General features: G+C 41.4%; 1 protein-coding gene and 1 long non-coding RNA gene across 2 annotated transcripts in view; one reads left to right on the top strand and one right to left on the bottom strand.

Annotated features, from left to right (window-relative positions):
• Window positions 1-3459, top strand: part of LOC124626167 (uncharacterized) — a 16359-nt gene extending 12900 nt beyond the window's left edge. The window contains exons 3-4 of the long non-coding RNA XR_006980838.2: window positions 393-625; window positions 3321-3459. This is a non-coding gene — a long non-coding RNA (uncharacterized LOC124626167). The remainder of the gene's footprint in view (window positions 1-392; window positions 626-3320) is intronic.
• The window catches only part of ksr2 (kinase suppressor of ras 2), a 91422-nt gene that overhangs the window by 61693 nt on the left and 5707 nt on the right, over window positions 1-24022 (bottom strand). Inside the window, exons 2-5 of the mRNA XM_047149732.2 lie at window positions 23564-23704; window positions 20287-20437; window positions 4838-4873; window positions 3256-3778 (exon numbers count right to left, since the gene is read on the bottom strand). Of these exons, the coding sequence (XP_047005688.1) occupies window positions 3256-3778; window positions 4838-4873; window positions 20287-20437; window positions 23564-23704 (851 nt within the window). The remainder of the gene's footprint in view (window positions 1-3255; window positions 3779-4837; window positions 4874-20286; window positions 20438-23563; window positions 23705-24022) is intronic.

Below are 24022 nucleotides of genomic sequence, written 5' to 3'. Positions count from 1 at the left end.
GGTAAACGGGATGCCTGATAACTCGTGGTTGAGTGGAGATGTCATCTTTCGGCCCACGTGCCATTATGTCTGATGGTAATGTCAGTTCTCATGGACTGACCCAGATCCATGTCGACGCAGAAGTATAAATCCACCGTAATACATTTATATTGTAAAAGTTTGAAATGTATTCTGACAGCCCTGATATTATCACCGTTGAGATTGCGGTATTGTTCCTGCTGCCTTTATTCGATAGTACCACAGTGACACTGGTGAAGAATGACAGAATCTTGCTTGAGAAATATCATTTGGCAAAGCTGTATTCGTTTTTTTTTAATAAGCGATGATATAAAAACAGTTCTTGTCACTAGACTCTGGCTTTAAACCTCTGCTGTATTCTACATTTCCTCCAGGACCCAGGCTAATCCAGGATATGGGCTTCATACGACGTTTGTTTGAAGCTCGGTGCAACATATGAATCAGTGCCTGTTTACCAGAAGCCTATAGGTAAACCAGAAAAGTCTCAAACGAGCACTGTGAGTCCCCAATCGAGTCACGGTGGAGCTCGATCCTGATTCAATTTGTTCGTCTGCAGTGATTAGGGGGTCTGTGTGAGGCTCTGCGCTGGATCACAGAGATGAGACCGGTAATCAATGTTCTAATGCCATTTGATCCACTTCCCAGGGCATGCTCCCAAAACCATAGTGCTTATAAACAAACACCCATTGTATAGCAGAAAGGAAATGCAGTCACACAGACACACAGATAAACATATGCAGATGGAAACACATGCGTGCACGTACAATAGGGTCCACAAATCAGAGGCAACACCAAACTATCGCGTTGATATTATACATTATACATTATATGGATTTATATAAATGTCCAACCATCACCAAGATAATGTCCAACCATCCCCGATATAATGTCCAACCATCACCAACATAATGTCCAACCATCACCAAGATAATGTCCAACCATCCCCGATATAATGTCCAACCATCCCCAACATAATGTCCAATCATCACCAAGATAATGTCCAACCATCCCCAACATAATGTCCAACCATCACCAACATAATGTCCAACCATCACCAACATAATGTCCAACCATCCCCGATATAATGTCCAACCATCACCAAGATAATGTCCAATCATCCCCAACATAATGTCCAACCATCACCAACATAATGTCCAACCATCACCAACATAATGTCCAACCATCCCCGATATAATGTCCAACCATCACCAACATAATGTCCAACCATCCCCAACATAATGTCCAACCATCACCAAGATAATGTCCAACCATCACCAATATAATGTCCAACCATCACCAATATAATGTCCAACCATCCCCAACATAATGTCCAACCATCCCCAAGATAATGTCCAACCATCCCCAACATAATGTCCAACCATCACCAATATAATGTCCAACCATCACCAAGATAATGTCCAACCATCACCAAGATAATGTCCAACCATCCTGAACATAATGTCCAGCCATCACCAAGATAATGTCCAACCATCCCAGATATAATATCCAACCATCCCCAACATAATGTCCAACCATCACCAAGATAATGTCCAACCATCCCCAACATAATATCCAACCATCCCCAACATAATGTCCATCCATCACCAACATAATGTCCAACCATCCCCAAGATAATGTCCAACCATCACCAACATAATGTCCAACCATCACCAACATAATGTCCAACCATCCCCAACATAATATCCAACCATCACCAAGATAATGTCCAACCATCACCAACATAATATCCAACCATCCCCAACACAATATTCAACCATCCCCAACATAATGTCCAACCATCACCAATATAATGTCCAACCATCCCCAACATAATGTCCAACCATCACCAACATAATGTCCAACCATCACCAAGATAATGTCCAACCATCCCCAACATAATGTCCAACCATCACCAAGATAATGTCCAACCATCACCAACATAATGTCCAACCATCACCAAGATAATGTCCAACCATCCCCAAGATAATGTCCAACCCTCACCAACATGATGTCCAACCATCACCAATATAATGTCCAACCATCACCAACATAATGTCCAGCCATCACCAAGATAATGTCCAACCATCCCCAACATAATATCCAGCCATCACCAAGATAATGTCCAACCATCACCAAGATAATGTCCAACCATCACCAATATAATGTCCAACCATCCCCAACATAATATCCAACCATCCCCAACATAATGTCCAACCATCACCAACATAATGTCCAACCATAACCAATATAATGTCCAACCATAACCAATATAATGTCCAACTATCCCCAACATAATGTCCAACCATCACCAAGATAATGTCCAACCATCACCAACATAATGTCCAACCATAACCAATATAATGTCCAACCATAACCAATATAATGTCCAACTATCCCCAACATAATGTCCAACCATCACCAACATAATGTCCAACCATAATAATATAATGTCCAACCATCCCCAACATAATGTCCAACCATAACCAATATAATGTCCAACTATCCCCAACATAATGTCCAACCATCCCCAACATAATGTCCAACCATCACCAATATAATGTCCAACCATTCCCAACATAATGTCCAACCATCACCAACATAATGTCCAACCATCACCAACATAATGTCCAACCATCACCAAGATAATATCCAACCATCCCCAACATAATGTCCAACCATCACCAAGATAATGTCCAATCATCCCCAACATAATGTCCAACCATCACCAACATAATGTCCAACCATCCCCAACATAATGTCCAACCATCACCAACATAATGTCCAACCATCACCAAGATAATATCCAACCATCACCAAGATAATGTCCAATCATCCCCAACATAATGTCCAACCATCACCAAGATAATGTCCAACCATCACCAAGATAATATCCAACCATCACCAAGATAATGTCCAATCATCCCCAACATAATGTCCAACCATCACCAAGATAATGTCCAACCATCACCAAGATAATGTCCAACCATCACCAAGATAATGTCCAACCATCCCCAACATAATGTTCAACCATCACCAAGATAATGTCCAACCATCTCCAACATAATGTTCAACCATCACCAAGATAATGTCCAACCATCACCAACATAATGTCCAACCATCACCAAAAAAGTAAAAGAGAAATCATACTAAAACCCAGTCTCCTACACACACACACACACACACACACACACACAAGGTGCTGCATATTAAATATTATTTAATGGTTGTGGTACTCACCTGGGTGTGTGTGCGTCGTCGACGCGGTTCCCCAGCTGAAACTCGTGTGATTTGCTGCGGTGCAGGGCGCTGAAGCCAGGCAGCAGGTGGATGAGTTTGCGGTTGGCGGGTGGTGGCGTGCCCGGTGCCTTCACCTTGTTTCGGCGGCGTAGTGGTGGTGTGCCTGGTGGCGTCATGGTGTTCATCACCAGTGGAGTGCGCGGGGGAGTGTGAGGAAAGTGCCTCTGCCTGGGAGATGGGGGTAGAGAGCGGTGCCCTACATCCAGCATGCCCAGCGTTGTCAGTCCCGGGTAGATGTCCACACACAGCCGCTCGGCTTGCGGGTAGAAGGTCGGAGGAGCCAGGGCCTGAGGGCTGTGGCACAGAGTGTGGGTGTAGCGCGACTGTGGCTTTGGGCTCTGCGAGAGCTGCAGTCGCACCCACTGCCCGAGTTCGGGGGTACCGGCTGGTGTGTTCTCTTTCCCCGACTCAGACGTTGGCCACTGGATGGACCAGTCCTGCTTAGGCTGAGTGCTGCCAAGTCCTACACACATCAGAGACCGAGTAGTGTGAGGACATTTACAAAATCTGACGAACTGAAAAATATTTTACAGAATACACTTAAAGAGAAACAAACATACAAGCAGTGGATTGTGAGAAGAGAAGAGAAGAGAAGAGAAGAGAAGAGAGAAGAAGAGAAGGATAAAAATGAAACAAAAAAGAAGACAAGAGAGAAGAAGAGAAGAAAGAGAACAGAAGAGAAGAATAAAAATGAGACAAAAAAGAAGAGAAGAGAGGAGAAAAGAAGGATACATGCGACAGAACAGAAGAGAAGAGAAGAGAAAAGAAGAGAAGGATAAAAATGAAACAAAAAAGAAGAGAAGAGAAGAGAAAAGAAGAGAGAAGAAGAGAAGAGTAAAAATGAGACAAAAAGAAGAACGAGAAGAGAAAAGAAGAGAAGAGAAGAGAAAAGAAGGGTACATGAGACAGAGGAGAAGAGAAGAGAGAAGAAGAGAGGGATAAAAATGAAACAAAAAAGAAGAGAAGAGAAAAGAAGAGAGAAGAAGAGAGGGATAAAAATGAGACAAAAAGAAGAAAGAGAAGAGAAGAGAAAAGAAGAGAAGAGGACAAAAATGAGACAAAAAGAAGAAAGAGAAGAGAAGAGAAAAGAAGAGAAGAGGACAAAAATGAGACAAAAAAGAAGAAAGAGAAGAGAAGAGAAGAGAAGAGAAGAGGAGAAGAGAAAAGAAGAGAAGAGAAAAGAAGGATACATGAGACAGAGGAGAAGAGAAGAGAGGAGAAGAGAAGAGAACAGAAGAGAAGAAGGAAGAAGAAGTCGTGAAGAACGGCGAGTCTGATACCATGAGTCACATGGCGGATCGACATTGAGAAGAAGTCAGACGGCATCTATCACAACAAAACAGAGACAGCATTGAAAAAAGGAAATGAAAAGCAATGTGTGTGGAAAGGCAGTCTACTCCACCGTGTCGGAGAGTGATGGCAATGGTGACAGTGTGACAGCAGACTTTATTATGCAACGAAGACGGTGGAAATGCAGGCAGACTTTCATGGAAGAAGAAGTCAAAATCTGACAGTGCTTCACCTCCATTACTGTGCAATTTGTCGTCCTCGAGTTGTTCTTGAGGGAGGGGGAAAAAAGAGTAACAAATACATATTCATTAGTGTGACACGAGACATTTTCACATCGCGACTTGTTGACCTCAGGGGTTAGAACAGCAATGTCTCGCTGATAACATGCCCAGCCTTCCAAAGTGTCTGGAACCAGTTAGGAATGATTTCTTAAAAACTATAATCATCATTTCATCTATCGTACGAATCAACCGATGAGACCTGCTGGCCTTCGCGCTCGCATTTAAAGTCCATTAACTCACGGCCTGGTCCGAACGCACGGCTTTTGATGTGCGCTTTCTCCGACTCTTGTATACGTCCACGTTCTTGTTTCTAGCCTCTGTTCGGTAATATGATCATTCAGTGCCTTTACAGCCTGCATTAGAGTCTATTTCCCTCTAAACACCCTCTGCACTGCTTGTGAACTTTTCCTATTTGTGCGCCACCTTTTGTTCCAGCTGATCTCTCTCTCTCTCTCTCTCTCTCGCTCTCTCTTTTTTTGTGCTCCTATTAAAGCCTAAACGAAGAGAAGAACGTCAGCGGGCGGGCGCGTTAAAAGCTTGCAGGTTGTGTGGCGTTTCATTGTGTTTGAGCACTTTGCGCTTTATCTCTTAAAGCCTTGATAAAAACCCGGCGAAGAGCTCGGCTTCTCCGACACATCAGGGAATGGTTTCATGCGCAATAGCTGCCACTTTACCGGGTTGATGACGGAATAATGGAACGATATTATATTACTACACGCTACGTTCTTATCTGCAGGGCGTCGCGGTATTATAAGATCAATCTAAAGCACGTAAGTACGTCTGCGAGGGGTTTTAAAAGACTTACAGACAAAAGTATTTCATTGGGAGTTCATTTTTCTGTTGCCATGGATAGGCAAACATTCATCCGTCCATTTTTGTATACCGCTTATCCTTAATGGGTCGTGGGGAACCTGGAGCGTATGCCAGGGAGCATGGGGTACAAGGCGGGGCGGGGTATGGATCTATCACAGGGCACAATCACATACTACGGACACTTTGGACATGCCGATAAGCCTACAACGCAGGTCTTTGGACTGGGGGAGGAAACAGGAGTACCCGGAGGAAACCCCCGCGGAATGGGGAGAACATGCACTCTGAGCATTTTCCAAAAGGACCACAGATAGAAATAAATCAGAAATGCGTGCGCACCACTGTTCACTTGTTTCCCAAGCGAAGACTGAGAAGCAGATGAGAAAATCTATCTCTCTTGTACAATTCCCAATCTCTGTGGGTTAGGTTTAAATCGGTTCGCGCGGTTTTTGAGATGTTCGGTACAGCGTGTCCGAAAAGTCTCCATGTATACGGGAAACTAACACTTTTTAGAAAAATGTTTACATTTTATGGTATTTGACAGACACCCTTATCCAAAGTGACTTATATTTATGTCATTGATACGTTTGAAGGTTAAGGGCCTTGCCCAAGGGCCCAACAGTGGCAGCTTGGTAGTCCTGGGGTTTGAACTCACGACCTTTCGGGCAGTAGGCCAACATTTTAACCACTGAGCTACCGCTGCACTATTTACAAAACAACCTCTGGGTGTTAACACATCTGGAGTTATGCATACAATCGCTTGTTCATCGCAACCTCGATTCCCGATCCAGTCGTGAGAATGATTTCAATACGTTCTTCTTTTGTCAAAAGCGTTCATAAAGGTTATCTGATTTTTAAAAAAAAACATTTTTGGAAGAAACTTAGCTACAAAAGTGTTCATTTCCCCTATGTATGGGCAGTTTGGAATGCCTTGTAGTTAGGTTGGGAATTTTGCTGAAACCTGGCAACCTGCCTGCAAGCTTCGCGTACAAGCTCTGCATAAAAGCGTGAAAAACCCAGTTTTTGGTTTCATCCTGCAGGATACCAGTCCCAGCGTCTCTTGTATTCATTTAGAACACGTTATCTGTTCAATTCGAATAATATATTTGCGATAGGTTACATCCCGACGACACGCGCAGCTGAGGGTGTGTGCACTGTTCCGGACTACAGATTACAGGACTCCGTCTTATAACACACGTGTGTCACGTTCAATTTTGTTCAAATTTGTGTCGTACCTAGCTGCAGCTTGACAGTCGTAATGTGACGTTCTCTCGATAAGAAAAATCTTATTTTGTATTGTGTCTTTGGATGATACTATAATTTTATTTCCTCTCTCGCCAACACTAGTAGAAAACCCTGACACGCAAATGAAATCTCAGTGTACACGAGAGAAGAGCAGACCTTTATAGAGCTCGACGTTTACACAAAAATATATTGAACATAACTGATTTTTGCTACAGTGAAAAATAAATAAATAACACAAGAAAAAAAAAAACAGTAGGGAAGGAAAGGTATGAACAAATCCTTTACAATCAAGTTCCGTGTCAAGCTTGGAGAAAATCTTAGACAAAACTAATTAGAGCAGACGGGAAACGTGGGATTCAGGCTAGCAAACATCTGACTGAGGTTTTTTTTTTTACTCGTTATGCTATTCTTGAAAAACATAATTATAGATCAACTCGACTGTGTGCTGCAAATGGGAGTATTTGGTACGACGATGGAATAAACAGGAAATTGATTCGATTAGTTAGATAACTCCTAAGGTGTTGGAGTAGCTGAGAGGAGGCTGGAAAGCTCTTCATCCTCTCCTCCCGGTGTCCTCTATGTAAGTGGCACGCTGGCACTCTTAGAGGACGGTGGGAGTGTGGGAGTGTGTGACACACCGTATTAGCACCCCTACGGGCACAGCGAGGCGAGCTGGAGGGCTCTCGTCACATGTCGATGCGGCACCGTGGAAGAGGCACAAACAAGTCGTTTAATTATGCTGGGAGATGACGAAAAATAAATAAATAAATAAATACGCTACAGCCCCACCCACTGCTTGACATGTTAGGGCGAATTAGAATTCACCCAACATTTGTTTCGGTGACGTGAAGACGGACGAGGTAACAAGTGCTTCTCAGTGGCGCCATGAACTCCATTAACCCTACAGAGTCCTAAACACACCTGACGTTACTGCAAGAACGGTGTGTGGCTTTCATGAGCAGGATCTCAAGATGCAACCAAGGATGCAGAGGTGTCCAGTATGAGGGGGTGGGATGTTCTTTCGGCACCTTCCAAACTGGACCTCGGACAGTTTCGCCTTATCACTGGGAGGTCACAAGAGTGAATCCCGTCAATGCCACGGCGATATGTGGCCGGGAGACCAAGAGAGCAAAAGAGGCCATGATCTCTTGGTACAAGGGATGACATATTCGCTCTCCCCTGTCAATCAGAGAGACTCTAGCCAATAGGTGTTTGTCAGCTCATTTACCTTTACGTTTATTCACTTAGCAGACGCTTTTAAATGACTTAAAAACGAGCATAGCACTTTCCTCCGAGCGTGTTATGCTGCCCTGTGAAGCAGCATGAGCAGCAAGATACGCTCGGCCGGCTTCATGTCTCGGAGGAAGCACGTGTTAGCTTTCAACTTTCCCACGGTTGTCTCCCGTCATCTGATAATAAACGTGTTAGGGAACTCCATTCAGTGGGATGCTCCATTCAGGTGCTGGTTTAGTTGAGACTTTGCTCCTGGCAGAGGAGTTTCTCGGGATCTTATTCACTAGTGATGGAAAAGTAGAGCGCAAGGTTGACACGGATTGACTGCCCTCTGGTGGTGAAGCAAGAGTTTGCAGACAAAGATTTCTGTTTACTGGTCAAGCTACGTACATCCCTTTCGTATGGTTCCTTGTGGTTACAAGCTGTGGGTAGTAATGGAAATAATAAGGGTGCAGTGTTGCTAGGCTTACTCTCTGTGCTTGACACAGGGAAAGCCTTGAAAGAGTGCCTCCGCTTATTCGAATTGAGAGGAATCATATGAGGTGGTCTTGGTTTGGGCGCTCCACTGGACGGAGAACATAGACCTGCTGAAGAGACTATATCTTACAGCTAGCTGTCTTGAAGCGCACCCTTGGGGAGCTGGATTCTGTGGCCAGGGATAGAGGTGTCTGGCTTGAACTTCTCAAACTGTTGTCCCCACCAGCAAAAGTGGAAGGAAAATGAATGAATGAATGAATAAATAACGTGACAGCGAACTATATTTTTGATTAAATTAACCTGAAGTTTGTGTGTCAATCCTCTAACAACCGTCCCAGCTATAAGCCGAACCACATGTTTATACAGTATTAATGCGCTCCTTCAAATACGTTATCGTTTCTATGGCAACAGCTCATTCACAGGGACACGTAAAGAGGATGGTCTATACGTGAGGAACCCTAGAGAATCCCATGCTGTGATGAAACTCCTTATTGAGTTCCTATACTTTGTAGCTCTCCTATTTTGACCCGATTCATCCTGTCACAGTAATGGAAACAGGATTAGGCAGCAGCATGGCCTTGCGAGACCGTGTCCAACGGCCCTAAACGCCACCTCCACCTCCACGCGGTCCCATTTCTCTGTGTAGAAGACGTTATGCCGAAAGACCGTGCAGGATTAATTTGGGTAACAATGTGAACGTTTATTCCTTTACTCATAAAGCCTTTTTTTTTTTTTTAACTGTTCTAAAGAACACTAATTAATTAACAGATTATGCGTCAATTCATGCTTTAGTTTATCAATGCCAAAAAAAAGTGCCTCAGGCTTCCTTGTTCGAAATGGCTCGGCAAGCAGAAGATAATACTAGCTCTATCGGCTATAATTAATTTAAAATTAAGCCTTTTAATTCTGCACTGGTGGAACACCTACCCGTCTACTGATGCCTGAAGACTCTTAAGAAGACTCAGCTCTTCTTAAAGAACTGGTACACAAACGCAGAAACAGCCTCAGCATCTATGTAGTGTTGTATTTATTGGGTTGTACGTATTGTATTTGCACAATGTCTGTTTATTGTTTTGTATTTGTTATCTTGTATTGCTTTGTCATGTGATCAATGACCTTTTTCTATAAAAACACTCATTATTTTTTTATTACTCGTTTGTTATTATTAAATGTTTGTTTAAGTGTCATTTGTAGTTTGAAGATTGTTTGTGAGTAGTATTTTCAGCACTTCACAAGCACTTAAACAGTAACAGCTATAGAGTGTAATACCACACCTGTCCACCAGAGACAGTCTACAATGAGTTGCAATGTTACTCTGACTTTTACTTCGCTCGATTATGAGTGTCGCTGATGTGACATAATTTTGAAAGGAATGATGTGGTAATGTTAGCTAGCTCCTTCGTTTTTACACAACTATGACGAGTTTCGAAACGCCTACGCCACCCAGCAATTAATAGTTTTCCGCTTTTGAAAGTTTGCAGGGTTGAAATTCACCTAATCAGTCCCTCCAGGATTTAGATCGCAAATTATCGCAAATTCGGGCCGAGACGCGTCGTGTGACATCATCGCAACGCGCATTCAGCCAAAGCCCTCTTCGATTCACGTGCGTCAAACGTGAGTACAGCTAAAACAAACATCGCCACGAAAGATCACGCAAAACAATTTCGTGCGATTGCGATTTTGCTGATTCGAGAAGTTTTCCACAAAAAAAATTCAGCAAACTGCATCACAAATTTTGAAAAAAGCCGCAGCAAAATCAAGCATTTTGGCCGCAACAATCGGGACAAAACTCAAGAAAATCCTTTACGGACTGTCAGGATGGACCTTTTGGAGGGTTTTGGAGGGTTTTTTTAGGGTTTCGGAGGGTTTTTTTTAGGGTTTTGGATGGTTTTTGAAGAGTTTCGGAGGGTTTCGGAGGGTTTTTAGGGTTTCAGAGGGTTTTAGTGTTTCAGAGTGTTTTAGGGTTTCGGAGTGTTTCAGGGTTTTTTCAGGGTTTCGGAGGGTTTTAGGGTTTTGGAGGGTTTTTGAAGGGTATTTGGAGGGTTTCAGAGTGTTTCAGGGTTTTGGAGGGTTTTTGAAGGGTTTCGGAGGGTTTCGCAGGGTTTTAGGGTTTCGGAGTATTTCAGGGATTTGGACAGTTTTGGAGGGTTTTTTTTAGGGTTTCAGAGGGTTTTAGTGTTTCAGAGTGTTTTAGGGTTTCGGAGTGTTTCAGGGTTTTTTCAGGGTTTCGGAGGGTTTTAGGGTTTTGGAGGGTTTTTGAAGGGTATTTGGAGGGTTTCAGAGTGTTTTTAGGGTTTTGGAGTGTTTTAGTGTTTCAGACTGTTTTAGGGTTTCAGAGTGTTTCAGGGTTTCGCAGGGTTTTAGGGTTTCGGAGTATTTCAGGGATTTGGACAGTTTTGGAGGGTTTTTTTAGGGTTTCAGAGGGTTTTAGGGTTTCGGAGTATTTCAGGGATTTGGACAGTTTTGGAGGGTTTTTTTTAGGGTTTCGGAGGGTTTTAGTGTTTAAGAGTGTTTTAGGGTTTCGGAGAGTTTTGGAGGGTTTTTGGAGGATTTTTTGGAGGGTTTTAATGTTTCAGAGTGTTTTAGGGTTTCGCAGAGTTTTGGAGGGTTTTTGGAGGGTTTTTGGGGGGTTTTTTTTAGGGTTTTTGGAGGGTTTTAGGGTTTCGGAGTGTTTTAGGGTTTCGGAGCATTTTGGAGGGTTTGTGGGGGGTTTTTTGGAGGGTTTCGGAGGGTTTCGTAAGGTTTTAGGTTGTCGGAGTGTCTTAGGGTTTCGGAGGTTTTCGGAGGGATTCAGAAGGTTTTGGAAGGTTTCGGATGGTTTTGGAAGGTTTTTGGAGGGTTTCGGATGGTTTTAAGGATTCTGAGTGAATTCAGAAGAATTTGGAGGATATTTGAAGGGTTTCGGAGTGTTCCGTAGTGTTAAAGGTCAAAAAGATTCCCAGCAAGAGTCATTTCTAAGCTTTGCGCCATAGATGTTCAGTGTGAATAAATTTCACTGACGTTTAGCATTGGTGAACTTCAACCATTAGCATAAACTGCTTCCAGTGTTTTGGCTAAAATGGAGAAATAGCTAACATAAAAATAAAATTGTAAATTACTCCATTCAGTTGGAATGGGTTGTTAAACTACAGTATCTTTTACGTTGTACTATATTTACTGTTCGTGGTTGGCATTTTAACTATCTTGCTTTCAACATACAAAACGCTGTATGTACTTAGAAATTGTTAAAGCACCCAAATTAATGTACGGATTTTGTGGTGTATTTCTTACTCACACTACAATATCTAATACAGCTAAAATGCTACGTAACTAGCAACTAGGAGATTGCTTACTGAAACAAAATGGATGACTTGCCAATGTTCTGCTCCAACCTTGGGAGTCACACTGGGAAAAATGAACTGGCTAATAAAACAGGAAGAACCTCTTTGCAAAGAAAAGACTAACGTCTGCTGCTAATAACCACTCTTAGCAAGGACTAGCTCATTGTCTGCCGCTAATAAACACACACCAAGCTCGGTGTAGAAAACACATTTCATACAATCGTTCGTTCAATTAATCAGGAGAGAGGTCAATCCCTGCCTTATTGCCTGGCAACGGCACCTCGCACGTCTGAGAGTGAGCCAAGAACATGTTCTCATGTTAGCACAAGACACAAAGGAAAGCAGATATTAGAATTTTGTAAAAAAAAAAAAAAAAAAAAGAAAGAAAAAAGAAAGGACTCTTAAAAGACACCATTGAATACTGTTATGAAACTGAACAACCTAAGATAACCTCCATAGCCTTCTCCAGTGTAACGTGTCTGTTAAGTAGAACAACAAGACCACTGAGGATCGCACGCTATACAGAACAAGCATGGAGTTTCTTTGGTAAATTTGAGCCTACAAGACTGGGTAATGAGTAGCAAGAAATGGATCAAGAAGGAGAAATACGATGGGGGTAACACAAATATTTGTGACATCCTGCTACTCTTTATTAGAGCTTTCAGTACTTCCATGGCAAAACATCTGCTCTCTTTTTTCATATGAAGCGGATTATCCTTGCATTTGCTTTCTAAGGGGGTTTATAAGAGCATATCACAAGCACTTTTTTAGACGGGTCAAATGTAGCCACAAAAATACCAACAGTGTGAAAAGTCAACACAAATCGAACAGAAATCACAATAAACCAGGGTTTAACCAGCAAATTCCACACGCGCTAGCTTCAGAACCTTTGCTGTTCATCATTTCCGAAACTGTATTTGGACTAACCTACGTAGGTTTGTAACAAAAAAGCCCCGCCCCTGGTCTTCATCGTCTGGTGGAGAACAGACGGAGCTGAAACTGGTTATGGTAGTGGGCGTTTCCTTTTTGAAACACGCCGACTGCGGTAGACCGATCACAACAGACTGGGACGTCTGACCGATCAGAGCAGAGTATGCTCTCTGTCTGAAAGGAGGAGTTTCGAATGAATCCTTTAGAACGAATCCTTTAGAACGAATCATTTAACAAGTCGTTTGTGACACTTTGGGAGGTAACGCTGCAGTTTAAATTATGAGCACATGAAAGTGTTTTTTTGACCTCGGATGCACGTAAATCCACTGTATGCGACCTTTAAAATAAAATTAGTCACGTTTCAAAACCATAATAGGTGCACTTTAAGATCAAAAAGCTAGACGGAAAATGAAATAAACTGACCAAGCGCTCATCCGCTCTCCTTACGGCCCACTTTATTTACGAGTTGTCCAAAATGTGATTCATAAATTTGTACATTTTGAATAGTAGCACTTTGAAATAAGCCACGTATATGATTTAAAAACAAAAAATAGGCAATGGTCCGATTCATTAAGTGTCATGTTTATGTAGAGCTGCGCAGACAACGGAGCCGGACTTATTACTGCAGCTCGCTCGAAAAAGTAAAAATTACTTTACGCAAACTGCACCCCACTTGCACCTTTCAATCGTCTGTAGTTATGTCCGAATGAGATTGTGCACAGTTTTGGTATTAAATCCTCACTGCACATGCTTAACTCTTGGAACTTTTAATGCCACTTAGTATAGGAGAACTCTGAACTCTGAACACACACACACACACACACACATATGCATTTAAAGCTCTACGAATAAAAGACTAATCGCTAGTTTTTCGTGTCTCTCGAGGGGAACCCTGCACTTTCGTAAGCAGAAGACCCTCTGAGGCACGCGGCCCTGTTTAACACGGGAAATTAAATAAATAAATAAATAAATAAATAAATAAATAAAAGTCAACATTTGGCTTGGAAAGGCTTGCAGGCAGGTGATGAGTAAAACGAGGTCACTGACAGAACCACGTCCTATGATTCATCTCCATGGCAACAAATCTGTCAGACGAGATTTAAACTTTGACAGTACACGTCACACAGAGGGACGAGATACTGTATTTATCTCTCGCACACAGTTAATAAGCACGCGGTGTTTAACAGATGAGTCGGCTGTTGAACGTTGATGTGAGGGTAAATGACAGTTAATTGCGATAATTGATTTACACGTGTGGCTCTGTTATTATCACCGGCACATTTTGTCCTGTTCGCGACACTGATATCTCAGGAAATGAATCCCAGTGTTCATGACAAACTCAGTAACACGAGCACAAGCTGCATTTTTGGGTCGTATTAACTTCTAGATAGACGAGAAAAGACAGGCTGGTGAGGGTTGAGACTGTTTAGAGCTTCTATAACATAAAGTAGGGTTTAATAAAGTTTTAAAACGCACCTATTATGGTTTTAAAACGTGCCTAATTTTGTTTTAAAGGTCTCATGCAATAGATTTACGTGCATCCGAGGTCAAAAAACACTTTAACGTGCTCATAATTTAAATTGCAGCATTACCTTTTTCCCCCCAGTGTCACAAATGACTCATTAAATGATTCATTCTAAAGGATTCGTTGTAAACTCCACTTTCAGAGAGCATACTCTGCATTGATTGGTCAGGGGTGCCAGTGTGTTGTGATTGGTCTACCGCTGTCAGCGTGTGTCAAAAAGGAAACGTCTGTTCACGAGCAGAGGCGGGGTATTTTTTGTTATAAACCTACGTAGGTTAGCACAGGAAGTGAGTCTGGAATCACAAACGACTCATTTCAGCTGTTCAGAATCGATTCCTTCTTTTGGGAGTCGATAACTCTGTTTGTCGTGCGCTTTGATTTGTTAAACTTTGCAGACTTTTTACATTCGCAAACAGCTACGTATATAACACACTACATGAACGGTAAGATTTGAAAAACCATAATAGGTGCACTTTAAAAAATTGTTGGTGTCGGTGAATCGCTGTGGTATTAGAAGAATAAAAACACTTTGGCGTGTGTGTTGTTATTGTAGAAGAAATCAATAACGCATCCTCACACGTATCCGAGTCCGTCAAACATATATCACTTCCTGTTTACTGACGGTTACACCATTTTCACATGATCCTGTTTAAATGTATCTAAAAAAATTATTCGATTGACGTGAAACGTACACGAAGACGAAGGCTATACAAATGAATACATTTTAATAGGTGCTTTTTAACGGAAGCAAATTCCCAAATTCAGTAACAAACCAGCAGCTCATTGTATTATTCATCGGCGAGCAACTCTTTTTTTTCTTCCCCTCCCCCTTTATTTTTTGCACTTAGTGTTCACTCTATTGTGTTCGTTTAGCTTTAGCACAAAAGAACCCTATTAAACCTGCTCTATTACACTAACTCAGCCTTGTTTTCTTGTTTGCTGTCAGTGAAGTAAGTCTATCACTCTCTCTATCACTTATACTGAGTTTTCCCCGTTGAAAATGCCCGTTAGCAGATCAGGAGTTTTAGTAAAGAGGACAGCGAGCCGTGTGAAGAAAGTCACCAGTGACAAAAAGCCCGGTGACAGACAGGTACGATCTCGAAAGTGTCCACCTATAGCGTCCCACAGGACACAGCGGGGACCCACTCTGGAGCGTCTACCATAATTACAACCATTGTTCCTCAGGCATCAAGGCTGCACAGTCGCTCTTTATGTGAGACAATCGCTTTATGTTAGCATTAGGAGGGTATAAAACTAGACCTGTCATTGAACCTGACATATAAAATGAGAATTACGTAACACGCGAGGACTGATGAGAAGCTAAAAATGTCTGCAAACATATTCAAACCACCCTCGGCTCTTAGGTGACAGCCCTTCCTGTCGATCCACCGTGAGGAAAGCAGAATGCAGGCAACAGAGTAAATGAGAGCTTCAGCGAAATGTCAGGAAAATATTAGCAGTCTTAGTGTTGTCATCCCGCTGCTCAAGAATATGACAGCAAAGTTTCTGTTAGCCTCTTTCTTTTCTGTGTGTGTGTGTGTGTGTGTGTGTGTTACATCATGTAGATGTGAATGGCACATCATGATGGAAGGATCTCTTCTGCCCTCTGCTGGCACTGAAGTGCACAACAAGTGTATATTTTAATGTCAGCTGCTTTGAGGCTTGATGACAATCACTTGAATCCTTGTTGTTAAAAACTAATTACAAATAAGATTTGTTTAATTTAATAATTAAAATACAATGTTAAAACGGCACCCCTTTTTAAGACTTGAATTTATTTTACTTGCTATGTATAAGTTCGTTACACCACTGCGCTGTTGGATTCCCAAATCTGATGGGTCAAAATGAGTGCTACGTTAAATAAAGCACTTGGATATGAAAGCAAATGGACCGCCGGCATCCATTCGGAGATTTTCAGATATTTTCAGATGCAGAAAAGCATGTAGTGCTTGTGTTTATGGTTAATAGTTTTATTGCTAAAAGAAGACAGTGTGACGAGACAATTACTATAACGCTGAATTCTATTCCAGCTGTGAAAAACGTAGCGTGAACAAGCGTTCCGTATTTATTTCGCTGAGCTGATGTCCTTGGAGTAGACCCTCAAAATAATCTGCGACAGTGTTCGGTTATTGAAAAGGTAGTGTTTTACCTCATGATGTTGTGCTGCCCTCTACTGGCAGAATAGCACTGCCGCACCCACTCCCTCACACACACACACACACACACAAACACATACAGAGACCTCTGAAGGTGTGCTGTGGTATCTGGCACCAAGACGTTATCAGCAGACCCTTTAAGTGCTGTAAGTTGTAAGGTGGGACCTCCGTGGATCGGACTTGTTTGTCCAGAACATCCAACAGACGCTCGATCGGATCGAGATCTGGGGAATTTGGAGACCCAGTTAACAGGAACTCTTTGCCATGTTCTTCAAACCGTTCCTGAACCGTTTTTGCACTGTCTCAGGGCGCATTATCCTGCTGAAAGAGATCACTGTGATTAGGGAATACCGTTGCCAAGAAGTGGTGTACTCGGTCTGCAGCAATGTTTAGGTATGTGGTGTGTGTCAAAGTAATATCCACATGAATGCCAGGAGAACATTGCCCAGAGCTTCGAACTTCCTCCGCCAGCGTGCCTTCTTCCCATAGTGCATCCTGGTGTCATCTCTTCCCCAGGTAAGTGATGCACATGCACCAGGTCATCCACATGATGTAAAAGAAAATGTGATTCATCAGACCAGGCCACCTTCTTCCATTGCTCCATGATCCAGTTTTGATGCTCACTCACATGCCCAGTGTGCACTTTTGGCAGTGGACAGGGGTCAGCATGGGCGCTCTGACCTGCTACGGCTACACAGCCCTGTACTCAGCAAGCTGTGATGCACTGTGTTCTGACTCCTTTCTTTCAGTGCCAGCATGAATATTTTCAACAATTTGTGCTGCAGTAGCTCTTCTGTGGGATTGGACCAGACGGACTAGCCTTCACTCCCCATATGTATCAATGAGCCTTGGGCGCCAACGACCCTGTTACCGGTTCGCCGGTTGTCCTTCCTTGGCCAGCTTTTGATAGGTACTAACCACTGCATACCAGGAACCCCCCACAACACCTGCCATTTTGGAGATTCTCTGACCCAGTCGTCTAGCCATCACAATTTGGTACTCAGTCGCTCAGATCCTTACACTTGCCCATTTTTCCTGCTTCCAACACATCGACTTCGAGAACTGACTGTTCACTTGCTGCCTGATAAATATATCCCACCCCTTTGACAGGTACCACTGCAACGTGATCATCAGTGTTATTCACTTCACCCGTCACTGGTTTTAATGTTATGGCTGATCAGTATATGTATATACACCTGTTACACATGCATTACAGCATGGCTAAACATATATAAATAAACCTGTTAAACCTGCGTTACATCATCCCAAATTATAAACACACCTGTCACGCCTGTGTTACATCATCCCTAATTATAAACACACCTGTTACACCGGCGTTACATCATCCCTAATTATAAACACACCTGTCACGCCTGTGTTACATCATCCCTAATTATAAACACACCTGTTACACCTGCGTTACATCATCCCTAATTATAAACACACCTGTTACACCTGCGTTACATCATCCCTAATTATAAACACACCTGTCACACCTGCGTTACATCATCCCTAATTATAAACACACCTGTTACACCTGCGTTACATCATCCCTAATTATAAACACACCTGTCACACCTGCGTTACATCATCCCTAATTATAAACACACCTGTCACACCTGCGTTACATCATCCCTAATTATAAACACACCTGTTACACCTGCGTTACATCATCCCTAATTATAAACACACCTGTTACACCTGCATTACATCATCCCTAATTATAAACACACCTGTCACACCTGCGTTACATCATCCCTAATTATAAACACACCTGTCACACCTGCGTTACATCATCCCTAATTATAAACACACCTGTTACACCTGCGTTACATCATCCCTAATTATAAACACACCTGTTACACCTGCGTTACATCATCCCTAATTATAAACACACCTGTCACACCTGCGTTACATCATCCCTAATTATAAACACACCTGTCACACCTGCGTTACATCATCCCTAATTATAAACACACCTGTTACACCTGCGTTACATCATCCCTAATTATAAACACACCTGTCACACCTGCGTTACATCATCCCTAATTATAAACACACCTGTTACACCTGCGTTACATCATCCCTAATTATAAACACACCTGTTACACCTGCGTTACATCATCCCTAATTATAAACACACCTGTTACACCTGCGTTACATCATCCCTAATTATAAACACACCTGTCACACCTGCGTTACATCATCCCTAATTATAAACACACCTGTCACACCTGCGTTACATCATCCCTAATTATAAACACACCTGTTACACCTGCGTTACATCATCCCTAATTATAAACACACCTGTCACACCTGCGTTACATCATCCCTAATTATAAACACACCTGTTACACCTGCGTTACATCATCCCTAATTATAAACACACCTGTTACACCTGCGTTACATCATCCCTAATTATAAACACACCTGTCACACCTGCGTTACATCATCCCTAATTATAAACACACCTGTTACACCTGCGTTACATCATCCCTAATTATAAACACACCTGTTACACCTGCGTTACATCATCCCTAATTATAAACACACCTGTTACACCTGCGTTACATCATCCCTAATTATAAACACACCTGTTACACCTGCATTAAAGCACACACACCCTTACACACTGGTACCTCTTTTTTTCCCCAACTTAAATGTTAGATTACTAACCACAACATAAAACTTTCTATCGTAATTTTACTTGCTATTCAGGGTAATACCAAGGGCTCACTCTCAGAGAAAACCAAGCAAAACACTAAAAAAAGTAACTCAAGGTTACCTTAGGTTGTCTTTCTCAAGAAAGAGAAAGAGAGCGTGTAAGAGAAATAAAAGGGAAAATACTGTCGAAATGATGAAATTCTGACTATTTCTTTCTAAAGTGAAACTTTTCAATCAACAGCATCATTTTATCACTTTAAAAACAATTGTGATTACTGTGGTGTTTGTAGCGCTCCAGAGTCATACCAGTTATTTCAAGTCCTGTCACTTTTCATTTGTGTCTCAAATGCTATACTACTCATTACATAATTAATATTACACTTTGTGTACTTGAGTCTGTAACACCTGTACTTGAGTGTGTAGTACATTTTGCACTAATGAAAATGACAAATTATGGCACGGCAGCACAGGAAAACCGTCCTCATGTGAACAACAACTGACTGTAAAGCCCGAAACGTTTGGTAGAAATTTTTGGGTGGCTCCGCCCCTTTCTATTGAAAAAAAAAACTACACATATAAAAGTAAGTGTGCAATTTGAGACATAGATAAAGTCTTGCAAAATTTGTACCATTCACATTTTAACTCTAACCTTATTCTATGAATTCTCCTCTACCTCACTTGTGTTTTTTTTTTTTGGGATAAAGTGAATACATAACGGAATAAACGAATAAACATAAATATTGATGATTATATCTAGAGCCCTAAATCCTTTCATACTGTAGTATCACGTTTGGTGTATTTTACTCAGCCACCAGGTGTCACCCTTTTCAAACAAACAATGTCATATACAAAGTACCCTAAAAATACAAACAGTTGTCTTAACGCAACTCTAGAATTGAATTCCCCCAAACATAAGTAGAAAAGACATGCCCTTAAAAGACCTACTTCAGTGAAAAACACTTGTATATTATATCCCAATTCATTACGTATGCAGTATATCAATATATTGGAATCTTGACAAACAACCCTCGGTTGCTCACCTGATTTGTGGGCGGAGCGAAGGCAGGTGAGGGAGGCGTTCAAGCGAGCACACTCGTCCTCACTTGCTCCAAACTTCTGCAGCGTCTCACACACCTCTTCATCCGGCATGTCTAAGAGCGACTCAAGAGTCAGCTCACCTGGAGAGATCTCCTATAAAACACACACACAGGACGGAAGGTTACATATCGCCTGAGATTGTTGCACACAGAATGGTGTGAAAAACAAAACCCATCCAGTGAGCAGCAGTTCTGCATGCAGAAATGGCTTGTTGATGAAAGCAGTCAAAGGAGAATGGCCAGACTGGTTCGAGCTGACTTACAATAGCTCAAATAACCACACTTTACAACCGTGGTGAGCAGAAAAGCATCTCAGAATGCACAATACACCAAACCTTGAGGGAGATGGGTTCAACTACAGAAATATATGTACTGTCGCACTTGCTTCTTATTTTTGCAGCAAAACCCAGCAGCCTTCATTGTGTTTTTCATCCAAAAAATGCGCAATATGCTGCTTTCTTGACTGACATACAAGCATTTTTCTGTAGCATTTCATTTTGTGCCGGAAAATTAATATTTGGAAATCTAAAATGTTCTTGTACTGACTCCATAATGTAGAAGTCATAAATTAAAATTAAAATCTATAACAAAGTTATACAAAGTGGTGGGGGGGCTAAGACTTTTGCACAGTACTGTATATGGCATAAAATAATAACCTTCTGAAAAAAATGATTATGTCAGTAATTATTATTTAGATCTTCCAGTCTTTGAGTAAGTCCGTACCAGACCATCCCCATCAATCTCTCTGCAGTTCCTCCTCCTCACCAGCAGAGAGCTCCATCGCCCCGGAAAACAAAACACAACTGCATTTAGCAAGACAAATGCTAAATTTAACCCACACACCTTATGTGCTAAGGCAGTTTCAATTTCATAAAGATCTCACACTTAAATACATTTCCATAAATACTGTGTGTGTGTGTGTGTGTGTGTGTGTGTGTGTATATATATATATATATATATATATATATATATATATATATATATATATATTTTGTTATAGATATTAATTTGATGAATTCTACATTATTGAGTCAGTACAAAAACATTTTATATTTCCAAACATTATTTTCCCAAAAAATTATGTCACAGAAAAATGTTTGTATGTCAGTAACGAATGCAACAAATTACATAAGAGACCATTTTTCAGACAAAAAACATAATGAAGGCTGCTGGGTTTTGCTGTGAAAAAATGAAGAAGCAAATGCGAAAAGCATACACACACACACACACACACACACACACACACACACACACACATATATATATATATATATGTGTGTGTGTGTGTGTGTGTGTGTGTGTGTGTGTGTGTGTGTTTTAAGCATATTTGTAGATATTTTTATTCATTTCAGGCTTGAAATTGTCTTATTCTAGTATTAGCAGATAATTTTGCACACTTCAAGTGTTTCTTTCTAGAAACAAATAAAATCATTTGCCAGAAGAACAAGACCATTTTAACCCTTTACTGCAATGGCAACAACTAAATGTCCACTTTTTGATCGGTAATGATACGAAACTACTATTTTCATGTGTAACTGGATAAAGGGTGCTTTAACTTTAAGTGCCATAACTTCGTCATGCTTTAACGTAATAAATAAATAAATAAAAATGTCTTAACGCATTTTGTGTTATTTCTGACTCTATGGTACTTTCCACCATTGCACACTGTTGCCATGCGGCAACAATTTACTGACGACCCCTAATAATTCAAGTAATAAAAATCCATAACATTTAGCTGTAAATATAATAATTCATGCAGTTTAAGGTTAAGCCTGAAATGTGTAAATATGTCAAGAAATGGGCTTAACGGTCTAATATTTGTTATATAATCATCTCATAATGAGAAACATTTGATACCTATTACCGTATTCAAGACATCTTCACTTGCTAAGACATCGGTTCTTGCAGTAAGATCACGGATCGTTGGAATGTAAACCTAATTTAAACGTCTTTAACCTCCACTGGCCTAACGTTCAAACAGCACTGTCACCTGAAGACCTGAATGACTGACACTGTAACTGCTGATAGTCAGTTATCTTACATAACGTACTATTCAACCTGCACAGTGTGGACGCATTCACGTATTAAAATATCGTCTGTGTGTATTTACATTCATTCCCAGTTTTTACTTTGCATACTTTTCTCTAAACCCGTGCTACACAGTGTTATCGTACTAACGAAGAATTCTGATTTTGAGAGCAACACAAAAGAGCGATTTGATTTATTTTACTTATATCTGTTCATTAATTTAAAGCATTTTTAATACAAAAAAAAAAAACCAACAACCCTGCCTGTATTAAACATCACTGAGCGAACTGGGCTGAACTGCTACAAAACAAAATCGTCCACAAAGACGGTTATTTTCCTACACCAGCACGTCCCGAAGTGTTTTACTCCTCTTATACTGCAGCAGTTTACGGTCACAATTACAGCAATGATATTTTTTCTAAAAATAAATAACGCCGTCATAGTTTTTATCCGTTTCTAGCTACTTCCTGTCATCATAGCGGCTCCCTCACAACCCGTTCTCTGACATGACATGAAAACTCAGTTTGTCACGTTGTCATACAGTTAAGCGCAAACTTCCTCCGTCCTGAAGATGCTCCCCGTGTCAGAAAACTATCTTGTATATATTAAAGGCTTTCCTGTATCAGAAAACAGCTTTGAAGAAGAAGAAGAAAAAAAAAATCATACAAAATTTCGTCATATCGATAATCACACGTTTCTTTTAAAACAGTTCATCGGTGTGTAAGTCGTGATTATAGAAATGATAACATACTCGAACGAGTGTTTTGATATAAACCTGTCATTTGATTTGCAGCCGAAAACTACCGTCAGAGCTGCTGTTATAGAAAACGAATCAACACCTCCTGACAAATCAGATTTGGGAATTCATCAGCTCTGTGGTATAAAGCGGATTATCAGACAGCAAAGATTATTGGATAAGACCTAAAAACAGACTAAAATGTCCTAAAGCCTCAGGTTATTATGTGTGACAACATTTGCATTTACATTAATTTGGCTCATTCGTTCATCCCATTATACAGATTACGGAATTGTATTTTTCTAAGCCATTACTGATACAAGTGTCCTTGCATCTGAATCATTTTAAAACACAAACTGAAACTATGACGGATGTCTCGACGTCGTAATTACGAGTCCGAGCTTTCTAACACGATAACGATCCCTAGTGAAGATGGGTGTGTCTGAGTGTCAGTACCTCTGTGACCTCCTTCCTCATGTTGACGATGCGGAGCCAGTGTGTGAGACGAGGAAAGCCGTCCAGCTCCACATTCCGCTCCTGTAAGGGCACTTTATGTTTGTAGGAGAGCTGCCGGCTAAAGTACTTCACCAGCTTACCCTTAGAGAACAGACAGACAAAGAGACATACAGAGAAAAATAAGAAAGTTAAAGGGTGGATTCCCGCCTCGCTCCCAGTGTTCCTCGGACAGGCATTTGATTGGCATTTCCAAATTCCCTAGTGTTGCCCTGCAACAGGTTGGCATCTCGTCCAGGGTTTCTCCTGCCCTGTGTCCCGAGTTCCCTGGGATAGGCTCCAGGCTCCCCGTGACCCTGTGTAAGGTAAGCGGTATGGAAAATGGATGGATGGTTAAATGAATAAATAATTGTGTCTGAGTTATGATTTTATTTCTGGAGAGAAATAGCTGATGTAGTCCCA

This window comes from Ictalurus punctatus, chromosome 22 (genome assembly GCF_001660625.3).
Source record: "Ictalurus punctatus breed USDA103 chromosome 22, Coco_2.0, whole genome shotgun sequence".
Classification (NCBI taxonomy): domain Eukaryota; kingdom Metazoa; phylum Chordata; class Actinopteri; order Siluriformes; family Ictaluridae; genus Ictalurus; species Ictalurus punctatus.
Note: the sequence above shows the minus strand (reverse complement) of the source record. Positions and strands in the feature narration are given on the sequence as shown.